At 34.7% G+C, this 24,064-nt stretch overlaps 1 protein-coding gene across 6 annotated transcripts in view; it reads left to right on the forward strand.

The window, feature by feature from the left end:
* The first annotated feature begins 404 nt into the window (after positions 1 to 404).
* ACTN2 (actinin alpha 2) overlaps positions 405 to 24,064 on the forward strand; it is an 83,669-nt gene continuing 60,009 nt past the window's right edge. Inside the window, exon 1 of one of the 6 annotated variants that reach the window (XM_074262485.1) lies at positions 405 to 882. In XM_074262485.1, the coding sequence (XP_074118586.1) occupies positions 757 to 882 (126 nt within the window). In that variant the 5' untranslated portion in view covers positions 405 to 756. Of the gene's footprint in view, positions 909 to 3,859; positions 3,926 to 24,064 lie in introns of those variants that run through there. The other 5 variants (XM_074262486.1, XM_074262487.1, XM_074262488.1 and 2 more) reach the window with 5 other exon arrangements.

A 24,064-nucleotide genomic window follows, 5' to 3' on the forward strand; every position in this document is an offset into this window, starting at 1 on the left:
AGACTGGGATGGAGGAGTTGTAAAATCACACCACAGACCATTAATGTCCTGCACTTCCACCTCTGCACCCAGCTCCACAAAATCAAGGGATAGGTGGGGCGGGCGTGAAGGGGACTGATAAGGCTTGAAGGATGGGGAGCGAGCTGCTGAAAAAGCTTTACTTTACAAGAGACACACAAAGATCGTGGCGTGGGAAGCTGGAGAAAAGAGAGAAGACTGGGGAGCAAAGGGAAAGGAGAAGCGGAGGTGGGATGTCTATGCGTGGGGAGGGAGACAGCGCTAGAGCTCTGGAAGGACTGAGAGCAAAGGGGTGGGATGAAGGGGGTGGTGGTATTTGGGGTGGGGAAGGGGAGCAGGCGCGGTCTGTGCTGACCCACGTGACAGGTGGCGGGGATATTAAGCAGCCGCGGTCCTGGTTCCGAGCCTGAGCTGGTGCTCGCTGGAGACTCATCCGCTGAGGCAAGGCTCGTGCAGTCGCGAGTGGGGCGCGCGCGAAGGTCAACTTGCACACAGGTAGCTTGCTCAACGATCCCGCCACCTTCCACCTGCCCAGCCGGCCCGACGTAGAGTGCACCCGGGGCTTCTCAGTGTCACTAAGTCCCCGTCCTCCAAGAACTCGGATTCCCAAGTAAGCTGCGCCTTCCGAGAAGGGAGAGAGCCCTGCCACCTCCCTCGTCTGTCCTCCGGCTGAGTTGCTCTCGGAGCCGCCCCAGCGCGTATTTCTCGTTGCGAAGAAGGTGAGCCAACCTGAGCGCCATGAACCAGATAGAGCCAGGTGTGCAGTACAACTACGTCTACGAAGATGACGAATACATGATCCAAGAGGAAGAATGGGACCGGGACCTGCTCCTGGACCCCGCCTGGGAGAAACAGCAGAGAAAGGTCAGCCAAAGGAATCGGGCGCCGCCGTGGCCCTAAGGTGTCCCTTATGTCTAGGCTACAGCGCAGACCCTCCCCCCCCACCCCAAAGAAGAACCTGGGATCTGCGGGGGATATCTTTCTGCCTGTCCCAGAGTTAGGTATTATCACGACCTTTCTTATTCCCATCCCGGAGGGATGCTTAGAAAGGAATCCATTTTCAGAGATGGAAACATTATTGTGTATTGTGTGGGCGTGTATGTGTGTGTGCAATATATAATCGACACATACATACAAAATATAGCGTATCCCAAAGCTCTTAGTGCGATTTTAAGCTTTAATAGCTTATATGTGGAAAGAAAAGTTGTTGGGGGGAATAATACTAAAATGTTTTAAGTATATTGTAGGGGGGGAAATCTCAAACCAGTTCTTTGACCTTAGCAGAGGAACTATGGTCACTTTTTATATAGAAGTTTTATTAGTCTCCTCCTTCCAGTTAATAATCACCTTACAGGGTTATTGTGAGGAAAACTTTAATCATTGTACAAAGTAAGCTGGAATCATCGATAAAGTATTGTCTATTAATACCAATAATAGGATAACTGGGCTCTCTGCTTTAGCTCTTTTTTCAGAAAGATACTCTCAAAAGTTAAAAGATGTCTTTGAGTGCAAGCCCCTTGGAGAGAGATTCTATATTAGGACCAGGTAGTATTATTCAGTGAAAAGACATTTTATTACACTATTTAAATATAGTTCATTGAGGTAAACACCGGGGACAGAGGAGTCAGCCAGATTCTAAAAACACTGACTCTGCCTCTCCATTCTGGTTGGCTGCTGTCTGATCCAGTGGAACATTCTTGATTCTCTTGGTTGGAACAAATAGGTAATGTTCACCAGGTTAAAAGCTGCGGCGCTTTTATTGGATAAGAAGATTCTTCAGCAAGCCAATAGAGACCTCTCAACCCAAATCCTCTGGTCACGTTGTCCTGATAAAAGTAATATGGTTTTATGGTTTTTCCTTCCTTCTAAGGGGTGGAGCAAGAGGGAACTTCCCCTTCTAAGGGATTGACTTTAGGATGAGTGAATGACGTATGTATTCAGTCATGTTTGTATTTCTCTCACTAATTCATCCATATATCTACCAAGTCCAACTCCCAATGTATGCATACCTGAAAGATTGGATTCTGAGCATTTATACAAATTATCTACTCTTCATGTCTGGATTTTACTTTTAGTCACCATTTCCTTGTGAAATATCTCGAGGTCAGATACTCCAAGATGCTTTCCTTTTTTTATGCCCATACCCATTTGAAAATGATTTCTTTCTCCTCAAAATTTTAATAGCACTTTGCTTAGAATTCATTTGTCATTCTTATCTACATCTCCTTAAGGGAAGAAATTGTGGTATCTTACTCTCTCCAATAGCTATAGTATTTTGCATATAATAGAGATATAAGCAATATTTCTGGATTTAATTGAATGAGAATAGAAGACATATTTACATTCATACTTCTCCACTCCCATTAAGGGATTCACACTTTAGATAACTGACACATTTTCCCCATTAAGTAACAAAATATCACATTATTTTCTTTCTGTTTTATATTGAGCGATTTTCTTTTGTAAACTTTTTCTTAGAGGATCTTTTTTGATTAAAAAATTATTACATCTAAATTTCCTATTCCTAATTCTCAAAGTATAAACTATTTTCTTCCACCTTAAAATTTGAAATACTTTGGAATTAATAAATTGGAAATTGAATTTAAGAGGGAAAACTATAAGATTTCAAAATTTAAGAGAGTTTTCACAAATTATAGTGAGAAAAATACAAACTCTTGAAATGTTAGTTAACTAAAATATCATGGCCAGCAAAACTAATGAATTCTGTTTTTAGGAATCAGCTTTCCAAATTGAATGATAAAACAAGTTTACACAAGTAAATCCAGAGATTAATCTGAATAACCAAAGAAATACATGGATTTAGTCTTATTTTCTACACAAAGAATTCATGTTGATTGTGGTATCTTTGCCCTCAAAGAAAATAAACTCCTTTTTTTCTCCAGCCTCTCAGTTTTGAATTGTAATATGTAAATATTTTCTTTTTTTAAAAAAAAAGTTGTTCATGCAGAGTTTTGTTTATGTAGGTCAGTAAATCTTTGTTTCAAAGTTTGCTCCCCCCCATATGCTGAAGAGAACATAAATAAATCCATATTTTTGAAAAAATTATTTGGAATTCTTTTTTGAAATTATTGGTTTAAGCAAGTGATGCATTTTAATAGAGAAAAGTAATAGGTTATTATTACTATTAATTGAATGTGTTAATGTGAATTTTTGAATAACACAGACATATCATCTGGGACACTAAGTTTTAAAACCCCATTTAAAATATTCTTTAATGTAATGACTATTCTTAAAAAACAGTCCTGGGATACTTAACTGCTTGAATTGGTATAAGTTAAGTTATTTTAATCTGTCAACTTTAAAGTATTTGGTGGGAGTATATATTAAAGAACAAACCTGGCATTCTTGGAACTTAAATGTAATTAAAGAGTTTATAATAAAAATTTTGTTTCTTTAACTTGAGACTAGTAAAATATATAGGAGATAATATGTTATAAGAACTAGCTCTAAGGGCATCAATATTAAAAAAAAAAACAGTGATAAAAGTTTTACAAAAAATTCCCTATTCTGCTTTTGCTCAAGTCAGTAATGTAATATTGAACTGTGATCTCAGCCCTGACAGCGGACTGCATTTATGTCCTATGAGACAATTTGTTGGATCAGGTCAAAAATAAAATGCCATTGTTTCTATTATGGGCTACCCTCTTCACACTTGCCATTTCAGTGATATGCCTGGTATGAAATCTGTCAACAGATGCTGGTAACACATGATGACGTCTATAGGGTTACAATGGATGCAGTGCCTAATAATAACCACAGTTCAGAGGGTTTCATGGTCTACCTTAATCCAGGCTCTTTGGTTTGGAATTTCTTCTTGCAGAAGGATTTTAGTGAGTGTGGTGTCTTTTCTTTTCTTTTTCTTTTTCTTTTCTTTTTTTTTTTTTTTGCTAAAAGGAAGCAAAATGGTAGGCAGTGTGATACGGAGGATAGAGAGCTGGTCTTGAAGCCAGGAAGATGTGGTTCCCGTGGCTGGAAATAGTTGCTGTTTGATTCTGGGCAAATCACTTATTCTTTTGTAGAGAAGGTTCTGATCTCATTTGCAAAAGAAGTTTTCTTACATAGTAATTACCTATAACAAAGAAATAATAAATCTATCCTCCTCCTTATGTTTATGGAAGTTCTGTAGATATATTATGAATTTGAATGGAAGCATTAACTTTATCTTCCAAGTGTGCCTTTAATTGCTATGGATAGGAAAAATACATTATGATATGTATGATTTTTATTAGTGTGGATATTTTCTCAATTAACCCAGATCATGGCTCCTGCTTGCCTTTGATGGGTGATTTTTTCTTTTTGGTAGGGAGAATTTCTGAGGCTGAAATGTAGTCTCTTGGTAGCTAAATTATCTGATAATGAGTCTCTCCAAATTTAACTAGGCTGATGCTTAGTTGATAAATACCATCAATTCCTAAGCCCTTACTAAAAATCTTTCCAGCTTGGTAATATCTATTTAGGTTGACATGATTCTAATATAATTTTTGAGAACTCAGAATTGGCCTCCACAATTCCATAAAGTATTAGAGTAGATCTTTAATGAAGGAAAGAAGTGTATATATTCTGTAAAACAAGATAATAATCACAACTTCTGGAGAGAAAAATTAACATTAGTGTCAATTATAAAGTTTGAAATATTAATGTTGAAAAGATTGAGATGATAAGGTTATTCAATTGTAATCATTGCAGTGGACCACATATTATTTAATTATATCTGATACAGTGTTGGGGTGTCTTCCTTTTCAAGCTAAATACAGCTTCTCACAGTGTACTGTTGAGTATTTTTGTAGCTCATTTCCTGGAAGCAAGCCACTTCTGTAACTAAGGACATGCTTTTAATATATGTTTAGCTATTAACTGAAATCTAATCATCAGGTGACTTGTCAAAGCAGCAATGCTGAAAATGTTTGTTCTCTCAATAGAGCACAGAAGTTTGTATTTAATGCTTATCTTTGTAGACACCAGTCCAATCCCTATATGGTAATAAATTGGCATGTACGTAAAGTGTCCATGAATATAGAGGGCGTACTTATCTTCAGTTAATTCATAGAGAAACTTGGATGGGATGTTGGAGAGAAGGAAAGGAAAATTTATTTACTATATTTGGATCTCTGTTGTTAATTTTTTAAATAAAATTGTATTGTGTAGATACTTGCTTCAGGTTAGGCCCTTCATGATATTCTCTCTTTCTCTGTCTCTGTCTCTTTCTATCTGTCTGTCTCTCTCTTGATTCTCTGTCTTTTTTCTCTCTTTGATAATAGCTTTTTGTTTCTGCAAAAATAGTTTTCAACATTCATCCTTGCAAAACCTCATGTTCCAAATTTCCCCCCTCCCTTCTATCTACCTCTTCCCCTAGACAACAACGGAAAAGGTGAAAATACTATGTTGTAATCCACATTCAGTCCCCATAGTCTTCTTTCTGGATGCAGATGGCTCTCTCCATCAAAAGTCATTATTAAAAAGAGCCAAGTCCATCACAGTTGATCATCACGTTCTCTTGATTCTATCTACTCACTTCATGTACTCAGTTTATGTAAATCTCTCCAGGCCTTTCTGAAATCATCCTGTCGATCATTTCTTATAGAACAATAAAATTCCATTACATTCATATACCATAACTTATTTAACCATTTCCCAACTGATGGGAAGTTTCCAGTTCCTTGCCACTACATAAAGGGCTGCTACAAACATTTTTGCACATATGGGTCCTTTTCCCTTTTTTATGACTCTTTGGCATATAGACCCAGTTAGAAAAACTGTTGGATCAAAGGGTACACCCAGTTGAAAGCCCTTTGGGCATAGTTCTAAATTGCTCTCCAGAATGGTTGGATCAGTTCACAACTCCACCAACAATGTGTTAATATCCCAGTTTTCCCACATTCCCTCCAATATTAATCATTATCTTTTCCTGTCATCTTAGCCAATATGAGAGGTGTATAGAGATACATGATATACTCTCTTAAGGAGAAAGAGAAGGAGGCTAAAGTTCATTCCATTATACCACACTGTGTTCTCTGAGGAAAAGGGATGTTTAAGTTAAATAATGGTTTGGATTTAGTAAATATTTATTGAATTTCATTTGAATTAACTTGATCAAGCAAAAAGTCTGGTTGGCAAAAAGCTTCAAGTGTCATTGACTTTACTCAATAAATATTCAAGGACCCTTTATTATACTCCCCATCCTAGCCTTTATTTAAGTATTCTATTTTCTCTTCTATTAATCTGATAAAATTATATTTTTTGTAAATATTGATCCACTTCATTTAGATTGTTAGATTTGTTGGCATGTAATTGGGCAAAATAGCATGTAATAATTGCTTTAATTTCATCTTTATTTAGTCATCCTTTTTATTTTTAATGTTGGTAATTTGGTTTTCTTTTTAAAAATTAAATTAACCAATGGTTTGACCATTTTATTGTTTTTCATAAAAACAGCTTCTAGTTTTATTTATTAGTTCAATAATTTTCTTTCTTTTGACTTTATTAATTATTTTTGATTTTCAAGATTTCCAATTTTGAATTTAATTGGGGATTTTAAATTTGTTTGGTTTTCCGATTTTTCTGGTTGCATGCAAAATACATTGATCTGCTCTTTCTCAATTTTATTGTTATGAACATTTAGAGGTAAAATTTTCCCTAGGTACTGTGCTGGCTACATCCCATAAATTTTGGTATATTATCTTATTGTTGTCATTCTCTTTAATAAAATTACTTATTGTTTCTTTGACTTGTTCTTTGATTCACTCTTTCTTTAGGATTAAATTATTTAGTTTCCAATTAATTTTTAATCTGTTTCCAAGATCCTTTATTGAATATAATTTTTATTGCATTATCATCTGAAAATGATTCATTCAAAGTTCTGTTTTTCTACCTTTGGTTGTCAGGTTTTTAATATCCTAATTCATGGTTAATTTCTGTGAAGGTTCCATGTACAGTTGAAAAAAGTATACTCCTTTCTATTCCCATTCAGTTTTCTCCAGAGAGCTACCATAACTTTTTAAAAATTCTATTCATCTCCTTAACATCTTTCTTGTTTACTTTTTAGTTAGGTTATCTAATCCTGAGAGGGGAAAGTTGATAGTATAGATTTAATGTCTATTCACTTCTATAACTCATTTAACTTTTCCTTTAAGAATTTGGATGCTAAGCCATTTGGTGCCTATACATTTAGTATTGATATTGTTTTATTGTCTAAATTATTTTTTAGCAAAAAGTAGTTTTCTTTGTTTATGTCTTTTGCTTTCTCAAAGATCATTATTGCTGCTCCTGCTTTTTTTAAAACTTCAGTTGAAGCATAATAGATTTTTTTCCACCCCTTTATTTTCACTCTGTGTGTGTCTTTCTGTTTCAAGTATGTTTCTTGTCAACAACATATTGTTGGATTCTAGTTTTTAATCCATTCGTCCATCTATTATATGGTCTAGTTCATCCCATTCACTTTCACAATTACAATGCCAAAATTTGTATTTCCCTCTATTCTAATTTTCTTCCTATTTAATCTTCTCTCTCTCCCATTTTACCCTATCCCTCCTTAAAAGTTTGTTTTGCTTCAGATTATTGTCTCTCTTAATCCATCCTCCCTTGTATCAGTACCATCCAATTTTCTCCTATCCTCTTCCCCTTTTCCTGTAAGGTAAAATAGATTTCCATATCCAATTGACTGTGTATGTTATTCCTACTTTGAGCTGATTCCATTGAGAATAAGGTTCAATTGTTCCTTGCTATCCCCCACCCTATCTTCTTCTCTACTGTAAAAGCTTTCTTTCATGCCTCTTTTTTTGAAATAATTTTTCTCATTATACCTCTCCATTCTCCCTCTCTCAATGCATCCCTTTTTCTCATCTCTTTATTTAATTTTGTTCTGATTTTCCTAATAATGATAAAACTATTAGGGGTTTAAGTATCTTATTTTCATATAGGAATGAAATCAGTTTAACCTTATTAATTACCTTTTGATTTCTTTTTCATGTTTACTTTTTTATACTTCTCTTGAATCTTATAGCTGAAAGTCAAAATTTCTATTCACTTCTGATCTTTTCATCAGGAATGCTTAAAAGTTCTCTATGTTATTAAATATCCATTCCCCCCCATCCACAAGACTTTTGCTCTCTAGAGTATTATATTCCAAGCCCTTTGATCCTTTATTATAGAAACTGCTAAATCTTGTGTGGTCCTAGTTATAGCCTCACAATATTCAAATTACTTCTTTCTGAATGCTTGCAATATTTTCCCCTTGATCTCAAGGGCTCTGATATTGGTCATAATATTCCTGATGGTTTTCATTTTGGGATTACTTTTAGGAGGTGCTTGGTGTATCCTTTGAATTCTATTTTACTTTCTGATTCTAGGATATCAATGTAGTTTTCCTTGTTAATTTCTTTGTTAATGTAGTTAAATATGAGACTTTTTTATTACAGCTTTTAGATAGTACAATATTTCTTAAACTATTTCTCTCTGATTGTTTTCCAATAAAGTAGTTTATCCTTTTCTTTTGTTTTTTTCTTCATTCTTTTGACTTTTTTTTTTTTATTCTTTCTTGATGTCTCATGGAGTCATCAGCTTTTACCTATCCAGTTCTAATTCTTAAGAAGTTGTTTTCTATGGTGAATTTTTGTACTTTTCCCATTAGGCCAGTTCTATTTTTAAGCTATTATTTTCTTCAGTATTTTTTGTGCTCCTGTTACCAAGCTTTTAACTCTTTTTTCATAATTTTCTTGCATTGTTCTCATTTCTTTTCCTGGTTTTTCCTCTTCCTCTCATTTCATTTTTAAAATACTTTTAAATCTCTTTCAGGAATTCTTGTTGGGCTTATATCCAATTCACATTTTTTCTTTTATGCTTTGCTTGTAGCTGTTTTGTCATCATTTTCTTCTTCTGAGCTTGTGTCTTGATCTTCCCTCTTATCATAACAGTTACTTATGATTAGGTTCTTTTTTTTTTTTTTTTTTTTTATTTGCTCAACTCTCCAGCCTATTTCTTGACTTTTAACTTTATGTCAAAGTTGAACTCTGCTACCCAGGTGGAGGGGTAATATCCTGAGCTTCAGATTTTTGTTCTACTGTTTTTAGAGATACTTCTGGGGATCAGTAAGTTGTCAGTGCTTCAAAGATGAATATAGAATAGCTTCATGAGGAGATGAGATCAATCAATCAGTAAATGTTTAGTAAGTACTTCCTATGTGCCAAATACTGTATAGTACTAAGTAGTGGGGATACAAAAAGAATCAAAACATAGCCCCTTGCCCTCAAGGAACTTACAATCTAATGAAGGAGATAACATGCAAATTAATATATACAAAGTAAGCTATATACAAGATAAATTGGAAATAATTATCAGGGAAAAGACACTGGAATTAAAAGGTTTTGAGGAAGATTTCCTGTAGAAAGTGGGATTTGAATTGATCCTTGAAGAATAGATGGAATTTGGAGATTAAGTGGAGGAGGGAATCTATTTCAAACTGGGGAAATCCAGTGAGTAAAATTGTGGTAGAGAAAATTGGAATGCTCTAATAATGCAACCTTGGATATATCTTTGACTGCCATTTTTACAATTACAGCATCTAGGATCTCTACTCACACAATTATTATTATAACTTGGACCTTCATTGTCTCTTATCTCATAAACTGGGAGCCTCAGAGGTATCATAAATGAAGAAATTGATGTCCAGAGTAGTCAATAATTTGTGGTCTGTCACTTAAATTATACTTTCTCTTGTTGCAGAGTTTTCTTTCTGTCTTTCATCTTACTCCTTTCTCTTCTTTCCTTTCTTCCTTCAGACTGTGTGGCTTAGTGAAGAGAACCCTATATTTGGAGTCAGGTCATCTGAGTTTGAATCCTGGTTGAACTGCTTAATCGGTTAGGGCCCTAGTTTCCTCATTTATATAAGGATGCTGGACTATATGATTTCCAGGTTCACTTCTAGCTCTTACATAGAATTAAAGCCCACTATGATTTTGTGGGCTATGAATTTACATTCATTTAGGTCTCCCTGTTTCTTGTTTCTCCCCATTTTCACCCACCCTCACAATGCTAAAAATTACTTTGAAGCATGAGTCTTAGTATAGCATTCCCTCACTCAAAAATCTTAAATGGCTCCCTATTGTACCTAGGATAAAATATAATTTTTCCTCAGCCTGTCATTTAAAATCTGCTATAATTTGGATTCAATCTACCTTTTGGTCTTATTTAATATTTCCTCCCCCTTCATATGCTTTGCCATTTTCTAGCAAAATTGGTCTACTCCAAACATGGCGTTTTATCTCTCCCCCTTCCTTGCCTTATCATAGGCAGCTTATCTTCCCATGCCAGAATGCACTCCCTTCTCATCTCTCTTAAAAGCTTTGTCTTTTCTTAAGATTCAACTTAACTGCATGAAGTTTTCTCTGTCAACCAACCCCATTTAGGGGTTTCTTTCTCTTTAAATTATCATATGTTTACTTATTTGTTTACATGTTGTTTCCTTCCAATATAATGTAAGCCTTTTGAGAATAGAGATGATGACATTTTATCTTTGAAACCCCAGTGTATTGTACAGTGCCTTGCACATAGTAGGTTCTTAATGCTTAGTGAATTAGTGTTTGTCCAGGCTTAGTTCATTAGATATTAATGTGGCAAGTAAGGATATTAATGTGGGAATATAAAGTCTGGGATTGAATATATTGTAAATGTTTATTGAGCACTTACTGTATATCTAGAAGAACACTAGGCAGCATCTGCAGACAAAACAAGGACAGTTTCTACTTTCAAAGAGGATATATCTTGTGCCTACAGCTTATAGACAATAGAATAGGCAGAAGCAATATACAGTGTTCCAGAAGTCTTAGTATACTTTTAAAATATTAAGAAAAGTTAAGCTTTAAAAGCTCAAAATTATCCTATAACTTTTGCAACTGCATGTACAAAGGAGTATGGTGGCCATAGGGGCATATTTTAGTTTTGAATGTTATTGAGCTGATAAGTTGAGTGGAAATGATTAGATTGATGCATCTTACCCAGTGGTGATGGGAGTATCCATTTAATTATAATTATAATTTCAAAAATAGAAAGAAGTGGGGAAAGAAGGGAGGACAGGGATAGCAAGATAACTGGTGAGAAGATAGTTGGGGTAGACCACAGAAAGTTATAAAAGAAATGCAACATAGGGCTTCTTCCAATGAAGAGCCTAAAAATTGAATTTGGGAAACAAAAACAAATGTACACAAAACAGCTAATTAATAATATGCAAATCCAAGAATTTTTTTTTTAAGATCTGGAAGGGAATAGAGAGACCAACTGGTCAGAAAACTAGACCAGCGAGAATTGAAGGCTTTGTATCTAGTGAATTAAAGATCAGATGTTCAAACAATGACTCCAAATTCAGGATTCTTTCCAGTGCATGATGCCGTTGATTAAGTCTCAGTGTGAGTGGTAGGTACTCAGGTCATTTAACCAACATGAGAGAACAAGGAAATATAATATATAATATGTAATACATATCATCATATTATCATAGATAATATATAATGATGTTATATATAACAATATATATTCTATGTTACATAATATATTATTGTGTATTATTATATATATGAGAGTGCAAGGAGATATATAATAGTGGATATATAAGATAGTAGAGTGCTACCATTTCTAGACTCTAGAGGACAGAAAGGAGGCAGTTAAGAAGTCTGGAGAGTTGGAGAAGGATATTCTCTAGCATGTCAGGAAGGGAAAATACTCAGAATATTGACATAAACTAAGATCTTTTGGGGGTCTCAGAAGCCTGCAAACTCCCAAGTAAGTGGTTTCATTCATTTGGAGATCTGGGTCAGTCACCTTCCATTGAATTGCCACAAACAACTCTTAGTGGCTCAGACTCCCAGTTATTAATCTCATTCAATTTAAAATTGGATTGAATTGAATTGAAAATCAGTTTCTCAGGAGTTGCCCTACCCCCCACCCCCAGGCCAAAGATCAAAGCAAGCCCCAATATATATAGCTACATGCCCAGATATCTTTTCAGATGTGCTAAACAAGATCTGGCCAACTGTTAAGATATCTTCTTCTCAGTGTAGCCCACCTTTGCTATATTCTATTTTCCTACCAAACTGGCTTCTCAGTGCCAATAAATCCCTTTTTGCCACACAGATTTCAGGTTTGCAAACTCTTTCACATAGAACCTGAACCTCAGACCAGAGGAGATTTCCCACCCCAATTATTGCACCTCATCATTATGTCTTTGCTGCATAAATTGAATTAAAGAAATATGATTTCCGCCTCCAAAGTACTGTACTTTAAATACTTGAGACAGTGTTATGGACAAACAACAAATAAACAGATGAGTGACTAAAATGCATATTCAATTCCTGTAACAATAGAAAAATGAATATTGATATTCATATGAAAATTATATTCATATGAATACAATAAACACCTTGAATTGAGAAAGAATGTCCACTTAGTTGAAAGAGAATTTTTGGAAATCTATTTATGGACATTTAGGTAATTTATGAAGCAAGATATTAGGGACTCCTGTTAGGAAATAGTTTTCTACATATCTTATCTCAAATCATCTTAAATTGTAGATAACTGAATGTGGAAGTTGGGAAAAATTTGGCAACAGAAAAAGATTTCTAAATGTTTTACATCCTACAGTGTCAAATATTCTAATTTAATTCTTTGTGTAAAAGTAAATAAACACATTCATCTTATTAGTATGCAATTTTTCCTTTGTTTTTAATAAATGGTAAAATTATATGTATATCAAAGAGTTTTTTTAAGATAAATTTCTTTATGATTTATTATCATAAAAGTTTGATTTGTATAACTATTTTATATACTTATATACCTGAGGTTGAGTAAAAATGTCTTAAGTGAAAAGGGGCCACATGGAAAAAGTTTAAGCCTTGTGGGTTTATTTTGACTTTTATCCTAGTAGCAACTCTGTGAGGTAGTTGGTGCAAGTATTTTTTTTTTTTTTGAAATTTCACAGATTTGGACACTAAGGTTATGGCTTGTTTAAGATCACAAGTTTAATAAGGAGCATGTACTCAGGAACCCAAGTTGAAGGCTCCTTTCACAAAATTGTAAAATTACAAAGCAGGAAAGGATCTCTAATGTGATCCAAATCTGAATTAGAATCCCTTCCACAGCATTCACTATATTACATTTGTTTCCCCAAAGATAGCAACTCATATTTTAGTTGCATATTATGGTTATAATATATTTTGAAGCTTTATAGATTTTTGTTGTATATTATGGTTATAACAGGTTTTTGAAGCATTATAGATTTTTATAGATTTGTTATTCATGAAAGAAAATAGGTCAGTTGAACCAGAAAAGCTGAGAGATAGATATATATGAACAAATGCCAAGGAGGCTGAGTCATTAAAAAACTGATCTAAATATGAATTGGATTTTGCTTTGAGGTCTTATGGATTCTTCACTACTTGAAGTATGACAGACATTTTGTCATGGAATTCTCTTTTTGGAATTACAATAGGATACTGGGCTGTGACTGACCTGTGCAGAGTGAAAAAAATCACAAAAAGCCTACTAGACTGTAGCTTTATCTACATATTGATATTATTGCATGTAGTAGGTGCCCAATAAATGTTTGTTGAATTAAGAAAATAAAACAGAATAAATAAATAAAATAAATTTAAAAAAATTTTAAAAGCCAGAATTCTTTAGAAACTTGAGGATCCAAATAGGATTTCAGTGAGTGGGGGATTAGAAATCTGAAGCTTAGCTGAGAAACTTAATTAACTTGGCTTCAGAAAACTGTCAGAAAGTATTGCAGTCAGAGTAACTGCAGCTGAGAAGACACCTACAGCAAAGCACAGATCTAGAGTGGGTGGGGTAGCCGCCATGATGAGCAGAGGAGTTGATGTGGAATACGTTGGAGGACAGTCAGAATTGTTGCAGCGTTTCCCTGGGAACGGTACTAATTCTTCCAGAAAGAACTGAAAGGAAAGATTAGGGGGAAGGATTGCTAACTGTGCTAAGAAAATTTCAAAGGAAAGAAAATTCTTAATGTGAGAACTCTTTGTCTTTCTAAGCAACCCTGGGGAGAGGAGTCTGAATGCCTTTCTTGAGGTTATTATTGTTGTTGTTGTTGTTTTCTCTACCCATCTCATTTCCCAAACCAAAAAGACACAAATTATTGAGGTTTCTCAAATATGCCTTTGTCTAGGAGCAGCAAATGTAAAGGGTATAAAAAAACATTTAGAATTTAATGTGTATAAATTTGAAAGAAGAATTAATTTTTAGGGAACTAGCTCATATGTTATGGGATAGGGAATTTAATGTTGTTGTTTAATTGTTTTTTAGTCATTTTATGGCAAAGATATCATTGTGGTTTTCCATTTCCTTCTCCAGTTCATTTTACAGATAAGGAAGCTGAAGGCTTAAATGACTTGCCCAGGGTCACAGTCATGTGTCTGAAACCAGATTTGAACTCAAAAAGAGGAGTCTTTTTGATTCCAGGCCCAAACATTCTATCCACTGCACTATCTAGAAAATTTATGCGGTGTCAGTTCCTTCTATTAAGTTATATTGTGGTGATTCATTCTAGTATGGAGGTGATCATGAATTCTCTAAATCCCTTCCTGCAAAAGACAAACTCTGGTGGAAAGAGGGATATAGTCTGTTTGAGTATGGACCTTGTTGAGTTTGGAAAGACTCATCTCCAGAAAGTTGGTACCCAGGTAATGTTTAGTTTAGTGCCATAACTATTTATGAAGATGATCATATTAAGGTGTGTAAAAGTTTCAATTTGTGTCAATGGAGGTAGTGTCCACATAGAAGAAATCACACATCTTAGAGGTATATAAATAAGTCCAGTTGTTTAGAGGCAGCTAGATGATATAGTGGGTAGAATGCTGGACCTGGAGTGAAGAAGATCTGAATTCAAATTTGGCCTCAGTCACTACCCTTGTGATCTTGGAAAGGTCACTGCCAACCTCAGTTTTCTCTTTTGTAAAATGGGTATAATTGTAGCACCTACCCCCCCCAGGGCAATTTATATGACTATCAATGAGGTATTTTGATATTTCTATCACCAAGGATTTATTTAGCACCTTGTTTGATGGAAGCACTGTGCTGGGCACTGAGGATACACAAAGAATGAAATAATCCTTATTTTAAAAAAAATACTAACTTTATGATTTCAGACACTTAATGTGGCCTAGCTGTGTGACCCTGGGCAAGTCACTTAGCTCCAATCACCTCAGCAAAAAAAAAAAAAATTTCAAAATACATGCAAAGATAGTTTTCTACATTCACCCTTGCAAAACCTTGTGTTCCAAATTTTTTTCTTCCTCCCTTCCCCCCTACTTCCTCCCCTAGACAGCAAGTAATCCAATATATCTTAAACATGTGCAATGAAATAATCCTTATATTCCAGAAGCTTACACACACGCACGCACACACACACACACACACACATATGTATATATGTAATCTATTATTTAATATAGGGAACTCCCAAGTAAGGAAAGTCTTTTTACCAGTAGCAATTTAAAATCTTAAGAGACAGCCCTAGAATACTGTGAAGTTAAATAATTTATTCAATATTTCTGTGTGAATACTATTCCTGAAGAGCTGGAGAGATTTTTGGGGTAGAGGCTACAGCTTGACCTTGCATTGTTTATATACAGTCCTGTAGAATAGAGTTAGCTTCTTAAAGGGTTGGGGAAGTATAGAGAGACTATTCTCTCCTTATTGCTGAATACTATGCTATTCTTAATATACCCCAAGATCATTTTGGCTATCATATCCTACTCTTATTCATTGAGCTTGTTTTCAGAACAACAGATGCTTATTCATGCTTCTCTTCACTGATACTTATGAAGTTGATTTTTTGTACCAAAATTCAAAACTTTACATTTATTCCTGTTGAATTTATTTTTATTAGATTCAGCCCAATTCTCTAGGCTGTTAGATCCTTTTGAATCCTAACTTTGCCATCTACTATGTTGGCTATCCTTCTCAATCTTGGTGCAAAATTAAGAGCATACCTTTATGCCATTATTAATATCATTGATTAAAAATGTTAAACAGCACAGAGCTGTTTAACAAATCCATGGGGTACTCCACAGAAGAGCTCTTGGTACATTGACATTATCATTAATTACTACTCTTTAGTTCGGCCATCTAATCAGTTATGAATCTATCTGATTGTATTATTGTCTAATTAACATCTCTTCCTTTTCTTCATAGGAATGGGATGAGTGTTTTTTCAGAAGTTGAAATCTAAGTAAATAATATTTACAGCAGCTCCCTCACTACCTTAATAATATTATCAACAAGAGGAATGAAGTTATAGTGGCAGAATATGTTCATCATGGAATCATTCTTGATTTTTGTAATCATTTCCTTTTTAGGTATTTGCCAGCCATCTCTTTAATGACATTTTTTGTCAGTGATCTTGACTTACAACTCCTAGGAAAATTCCAGAATTGATCATTAAAGAGATGGTACCATGATCATTCAGATATCACTCATAGTGGCTCAGCAGTCAGATTTTCTTACTCTTTCAGAACCGAGTATAGTTCAATTGATTCAGTTGACTTGAGTATATTTTTTGTGTTATGTCTCACATAAAAATCATAGTTGGTAATGTTCTACAATCATTTCTATTGCCTCTTGAGTTATCCACATTTTAGATTTTTCCTCCATCCATTTTCGTAGTATTACCAAGAGAGAAAAAAAAATATGGGCTTTGGCAGCAGGGGGAAACTTAGGATCATTGACAGTATTATGCAGTTTCACAAATGCTATCCAGCTGGCTCTCATATTTAATTCTGTGTCTTATTATCTATTTGTAGGGCTCAAGATATGTATACTGCCTTAATTTGCTGCTTGTCATTTTGCATATCAGAATCTGGGCAGTATGCATTCTTTATATACTTGCTTTTCCCATGTGGATTGCTAGCTCCCAAGAGATTCCTGTAATTTTCTGGAGCTTGGTGTACTCAATTTGGTGCTGTCAGAAAAGGGTGCATCTGGAGAACCTTATCATCTGTTGAATGGAGTTGTTTCTTATTAACATTAGTTATTATTCATTAAGCTTCTGATAAGCATATACTATGTATCAGGAACTGTGCTGAGTTCAATACAAAGAAAAGCAAAAAGAGCCCCTGTTTTCGAAGAACTTACTTTTTCTTTATTATAATATTAGCTGCTGGGAAAAGTCATTAGATTATATTCATTTTTTTGTCTACTTTGTCCAACACTTGAAATTACTTAGAATCATTATTTCAAGGTAAGAGAGAGACCTTAGGAAATTATCTGGTCCATTTTTCAAATGTCTAGGTTAGATCTTTCTTAGATGAGGAAATTAAAACTTGGAGAAGGCTGAAAGTAATGGCCTCACCATTTCCCCCAAACCTTTCCCTCTAACAACTTCTCTAATACTGTTGAGGGTACCACCTCTCACTCCCTAAGGTGTGGAGCCTCATTACCATCTATGATTTCTCAAGTATATTCACTTTATGTGTCTAATCCATTGCCTGATCTTGTCATTTCTACCTTCAAGACATCTCTTTTATAAATTTCCTTCTATCTTCTCACCTAGCCACCACTGTAGTTCTGACCTTCATCACTTCTTGTGTGTACTATTCTAACAGATTTCTTATTGATCTTCCTGCTTCAAGTCTTCTCACTCCATTCCATCATCTACTTAACTACTAAAGTGATTTTTCTAAAGCATAGGTTTGACTGTGTCATTTCAACTCTACTGGCTCCTATTTGCTTCCAGGATCAAATATAATATACTTTGTCTTTTTTTTTTTTTTTTTTTTTTTTTTTTTTTTGCTAAGGCAATTGGAATTAAGTGACTTACCCAAAGTCACACACTAGGAAGTATTTAAGTGTCTGAGGTCAAATTTGAACTCAGGTCCTCCTGACTTCATGGTTGACACTTTATCTACTGTGTCATCTAGCTGCCCCCTCTTTTAAAATTCTTTACAATCTTATCCAGTGCTCTTCCACTCTCGAATCCTCTCCCCCATATACTCAATGGTGCATGTACACTGGTCTGCTTTCTGTTACTTGCATCCAACATGCATCAAATAAATGTTTATTTTCTGACTGGCTAGAATTAGAACTCAAGTATTCTAATTCTAGTCTAGTGTTTTTCCCCACCATCTGAAAAAGTTTAGGATATCAAAACATCTGTATTTCTTTGACTTTTCATCAAATTTGAATATTGCTCTGGAGATTGTGGATCTGTTGGAGCTTTGTCTTTAAATATCCTTTTGAAAATATAGTACAATTAGAATAGAAATTCTGTGGCAGTGGGATATCTTTTAACCCTTGAAATAAGATGTGTTTTCAAAGAAAGCAGAAAGCCAAAGGCAGGTATGCTCGAGTTTTGAAGATTAAAGATTTGCTCACAATTGAGAAGTCCATAATATCAATTAAAGATATGCTTATAATACCAACTATTCAGCTTGAAGCTTTCTTGTAGAAGGCAGTTTTTAAAAGTTACTATTCCCTGGGGAAGGGAAGTGTCAATTCTTCTTGTTTTAAAAGACTCTGAATAGATACTAGAATTAATTTAAAGAAAGTTTGTTGCAATTTGCTTTGTAAAATAGCCAGGAAATTTAATTGGAATAATGTAGAGTGAATGCTGCATATTTTGAAGACAAATATGAGCATTTCTTTTCCATAATTTTAGAATCTAGAGGGACCTCAAATCACATAGGCTAACGCTTTTATTAAATACATGAGAATGCTGAGATCCAAATGTAAATTACCTACCTGAGGTCACAGCTCTGAAGTAGCAAAGATAAGATTTGAACCCAGATTCTCTAACATCAAAGCCAGGGCTCTTTGTTCTACTGTCTACTTCAATATTTTGAAATTTTGTGAAATGTTATGACAAGTTATGCTGCACATTTGGGCCTCCCCAGATTTTTATTTTCATTTAATGAACTAGTCATTCATCATTTATTGTTAAAATTAGGTGTTTAAAATTAATTTAAGTCACTTCATCAGCATCACACATCTAGTATTTGTTAAAGGTAGGATTTAAACTCAGGGTTTCCAGGCTCCAAGGTTAGCTTTCAATCCAGTAAACTGTTTTGTATGGTAAAACTCTACAATTGCTATATTGTAAAAATTTCAGATAAGAAAGTAGCAGGAATAGTTGTTCCTGGTGAAAGTGTATCATTTTAAACTATGGGCATATTATTGATATTTTAAATGTCTGATGTAAAAAAAACTTTCTTAGCTTTTAACAAAAAATTAGTTCCCCTTTTGCCAAATATTTTTCTTCATGCACATATTTGTCACAAGCAAACAATATCTCTCCAAGGTTATGTATAATTTTTTTCAGATCAGAGAATAATTGCTTAGGGGGAAATGAGCTATTTACTTATTGAATTGTTTGAAGTGAACTTTTCAGAAATGTAAAGCCAGTTGATCAATAAGAATTTTTAAAGTGACTAGAAAGACAAAACCCAAAACAAAACAAATCCATTATCAGAGACCTTTTATGGAAGTAACTTTTCAATCTCTACTATATTACTTCTAGCTAAGCAGAATGGGAACATACATACATCATCAATATAGCATCGATCTTTGATTTCTTCAAGTTGGAACCCATTTATTGCTTTATAGCCTTATTAGTTGCCTGAGTTATCAGAGAGGATGATTTGCTCACAGAGGTGAAACTTGAACCCAGATTTGCTTGATTTCTAGACTAGCACTCTTATCTACCACTCCAAGTTATCTTTCTGTTACTTTATATGTGCCAAGAGTCAAGAAACACTCCACTTTTCATTTATCAACTATTTGAGCACTTTCTTAGGTATCAGGACAAGGAAGCAGGAAAATAGGAAGATATATAAAACATGCTTCTTATCCATAAAGAGCTTATAGTTTCTTGAGGAAGATTTATAAAGGATCAGTTTATTTCATTGTAAAAACCAGTTTAAATCATTTTTCATGCTTTGGTGAAATAAAAGCAGGCTCCAAATGGAATCCTGTCACTATAAGCAAAAAATAAATTGTCATTTAATATAGGCTACTGGGCAAAATTGTGAAGCAGGTGTTTCTGGTTGCCATGTTTTTTTATGTTTTGCCCTCTTTGCATTGGCAACCTCCAGCCAGCTATTCTCAATCTGCAATTCTTCCCTCCCAACTCCTTCCGACTTCTTCACTACCTAGGACTTGTCACTAAATTGTTCTTGTCTCCTCTTTCTTTGAAATTTATTCATGAATACTTCTTTAAAGTAATAACTAGCTAATCTGATAAATTAATCCATTTTAGTGGGAGAAAGCCACCTTCCCTACTCAGGCAATATTTATGTATTTTTAATCAGGGCCCTAAGGAATTTCAGACCAACTTAAAAAAGGAAGATGCTTTATGCTATTTTGAGACAGGCTGGGCTTTGGCTGAACCTTTTAAGTAACAATGTCTATGCAGTTGCTATAGTGTTTAATATGTTTTTTCTTTTCCCTTAGAGATTCATTATTGCAAACAACAATTCTGAAAACTATTATGAGGGTGTCAAGTTTTTTGTTTAGCTTTTTAGAATAGCGTCATAGAGCTGTAAGAAATTTAGAGCTCTGCTGCCATGTTTCTGGTAAGTGATGCTGTAATTACTCCCTGAACACTTCCATTGGTAGGAGTCACCACTCCAAAAACCATCCATTCTATATTCAGATGGATTTCATTGTTAGGAAGTTTTCTTTAAGAGGTGTACTCATAGTCTTAACAATATGGCTTTACTCTCTTGATGTTTTTGAATTTGAGACTGGAGAAGGAACACAATGTCTGAGCATATTGGATATGATACTCTTACATTTTTATTCCCCCCCCTCACCCAGTGTAGAGCCTTAGGAAGGAGCAGGATGAATTTCACCCCCTCTAGACTTTAAAAGTGGTTGTTTCAAGGATATTTTTAGGAAAGAGGCTCTAATGCTGCTTCCAGGGAGGATCAGATAATCAAATTCTCTTAGTTATAGTATCTTAAGTTCCAAGGGCAGGTACAGAATGAGAAGAGGTGGAGTGTACTTTGATTCTTCCTTAGCGGATATAGTATCTATCTCACATCTTACACAATTAGCTTGAACCCTGAGAAATGTCAGGGTTTTTTGAAAATTTATCAGATAACTGTCTGACCTTGCCCGAGTGAAAACTTATTAACTTCTGTGGATGTATATTTGGAGAAAAGAGCATTGTTTTACAAGACCTTGGATATATATTCAATCTCAACTCAGCTGTTTACCATTTATGGGATGGTGGGCTAGTCACAACTTTGGCCTTCCTTTATCTTCTCTGAAGGTGAAGGATTTGAACCAACTGATCTCTAAAACTCCTTTAATCTTATGAAATTGTTCACCTAAATTTTATTTTCCTATCTCTGGGGGTCATTTTATTTATGTTTTATTTGTGCTTATTTTTTTTTTTTTTGTGGAAAAATCAAACAAGCTTTATAAAAAAAGAAAGCACTGGGTTCTGTCAAGAAATGCTTAGATGCCACTAACTGATTTTGTGACCTTGGGGTGGGGGGAAATCACTGGCCCTCTCTGAGCCTATTTCCTAATTTGGAAAATAAGAGGGTTGGACCAAGCAAATCATAGGATTTAGAGTTGAAGCCAGCTCCAAACTCCACATTTATTATTTTTAGACCCATAAATCTGTCTGAGTAATTAAAGGGATTTGCTTATGCATTATTCTGACACAAAAGAAACTATGTGACTAAAAATATGCTTATAGATTAGAGAGAATCTATTTTTATTATCTTAGTGTAATAGAATAACTTTTTTAAAATTAGGGCTTAACCTCCCTTCTCCACTATTTGTGTACTTATTCTATTTAAGTCAGAATTTTTATGTTTTCCTCTTTAAGGACCCAGTAGCTAAGTAGAGAAAATACTGTCAAATACCTAGTGTGAGACACTGTTCTGTTGCTGAATTTAGAATCCTGGTAATAAGATAAAAATTTCAAAGGAATTATGTCTCCTAGTCATAGAACCTTAACAATCTCTTATTATTTCATTAGTGTTTAAAGGCAAATAAAATACTTAAAAAAAAAAAAAACAACTAAGTACTATCTTGAATGATAAAGAATCTAAAGTGGTCCTCAAACTTTTTAAATAGAGGGACAGTTCACTGTTCCTCAGACTGTTGGAGGGCCAGACTATAGAAAAAACAAAAACTCACACGCTGTCTCTGCCCCTCAGCCCATTTGCCACAACCTGGCGGGCTACATAAATGTCCTCAGCCTGCTGCATCTGGCCCTACAAGCCGTGGCTTGAGAACCCCTGATCTTGAGGTTTCTTTTCATGGCTAATATATAAGACCAATAGTTTTCAAAGTGTGGAAGTCCCCTAGATTCAGGAAGTCCATTATGTAAAAAGAAAAAGTATTTTCATGATAATACCAGAATATTTTAAATTTCTAATACTGTAAATGCATATATGTAACCCACATGAATAAAAAACTCTTTGGAGAGCCTTCAATAAATATTAAGAATATGAAGGGGCTTTTGATTAAAAAGTTTGAGAACCACTGGACTAGATTAATTTCTTGGAAAAATCTTGAACCTTATTATTACCTCCAAAATTGTTATTAGGAAAATATCAATAACTGTTATTGCTATCAATAAAAATAACCAATACATGTTTTCTTTTCTTTCTCTGTAAAAGCTTTGAAATTAACACATGCATATATCAAGAAAACATATCATCCTTAATGGATCTATAGAAGTAAAAAGGCTGGCTTTCATACATGTGACTTCTATGGCAGTCACACAATTGATTAGATTACAACATGCACTCCAGCAACCTGTTGGGGAAGATTAACTAGAGCACATGGACGAAAAGTTTCTATCTGTCCCATTGGAAGGCATGTTTACCTATATTAATGAAATCATCAGTGCACTAGAGTGATAAAGAGTATAGTTAGAAAGCAAGGAATAGTTACACAAGAGAACTAGAAAGGAGAAAGGTTGTTGTTGTTGAAGCATTCTTAAGTTGTGCCTAGTTCTTTGTGACCCCATATAGTTTTTTGTTTTGTTTTGTTTTGTTTTGTTTTTTGCTAGAAATACAAAGAGGGGTTTGCCATTTCTTTTTAATGTTAATGTTTTTGTTAATGTTCAGTCATTCTAGACTCTCTGTGATTGCACTTGGGGTTTTCTTGGCAAAGATCAAGGACATGGTTTGCCATTTGTTTCTCCAGCTTATTTTACAGATAAGGAAACTGAAGCAAATGGGGTTAAGCAACTTGTCCAGAGTCACACAGCTTGTAAAGTGTCTGAGCCTGAATTTGAACTCATTTTGCTGACTCTATGTAGGTTAAGCAAAAACTTCACATTAATCTGAACAATTGAATTAAATTCTCAGGACTTCAGATTTCATTTCTCCACACAAAAGAGCTATCATGCACAAGATAGATTAGATTTGTACTACTTGGGCATAGAGAGCAGTGCCAGACATTGGGTACAAACTGCAAAAATGGGGCCTTGAGCTTGATGTCAGTGAAATCTTCCTCATAAACAGAGCCATCCAAAAATGGATCCTACTCCATTTGAGAGGTGATAGATTTTCTCTGCTTAGACTTCTTCAAGCAAAGTCTAGGTAACCACTGGAGACAACTGGGGGGTTGAGTGGACTATGTATTGGGCTGAAAACCTGAGTTTGAATCTTGCCTCAGGATCTTTAATTGCTTGGGCAAATCACTGAAGTCTCAGATCTAAAGTGTTCTTATCTATAATTGAAGTTGTTGAGATGATCAAATGAGATAACAGGTGAAAAGTGCTTTGCAAATCTTAAAGCACAACCAAATTGTTATCTATAATTAGTGCTATTTTAATAAGAGGATTCCTTTTGGGTTGGGGAAAAGGCCTCCAAAGTCCCTTTCATTCTCAAATGTTGTGATTCCGTGATAAGGGAATCCTCAGCTTCCTAGCTGAGTGCTACTAAACCAAAGCACTAATCTGCTGGTTTATCACCCTCTGAAAGGTAACTGAGATAAAGTGTAGATATTTCTGGAGCAATGTTCCTCAATTGAGTTACTATATTCAGAGACTGCCAAATCA

Source organism: Sminthopsis crassicaudata, chromosome 4 (genome assembly GCF_048593235.1).
Source record: "Sminthopsis crassicaudata isolate SCR6 chromosome 4, ASM4859323v1, whole genome shotgun sequence".
NCBI lineage: Eukaryota > Metazoa > Chordata > Mammalia > Dasyuromorphia > Dasyuridae > Sminthopsis > Sminthopsis crassicaudata.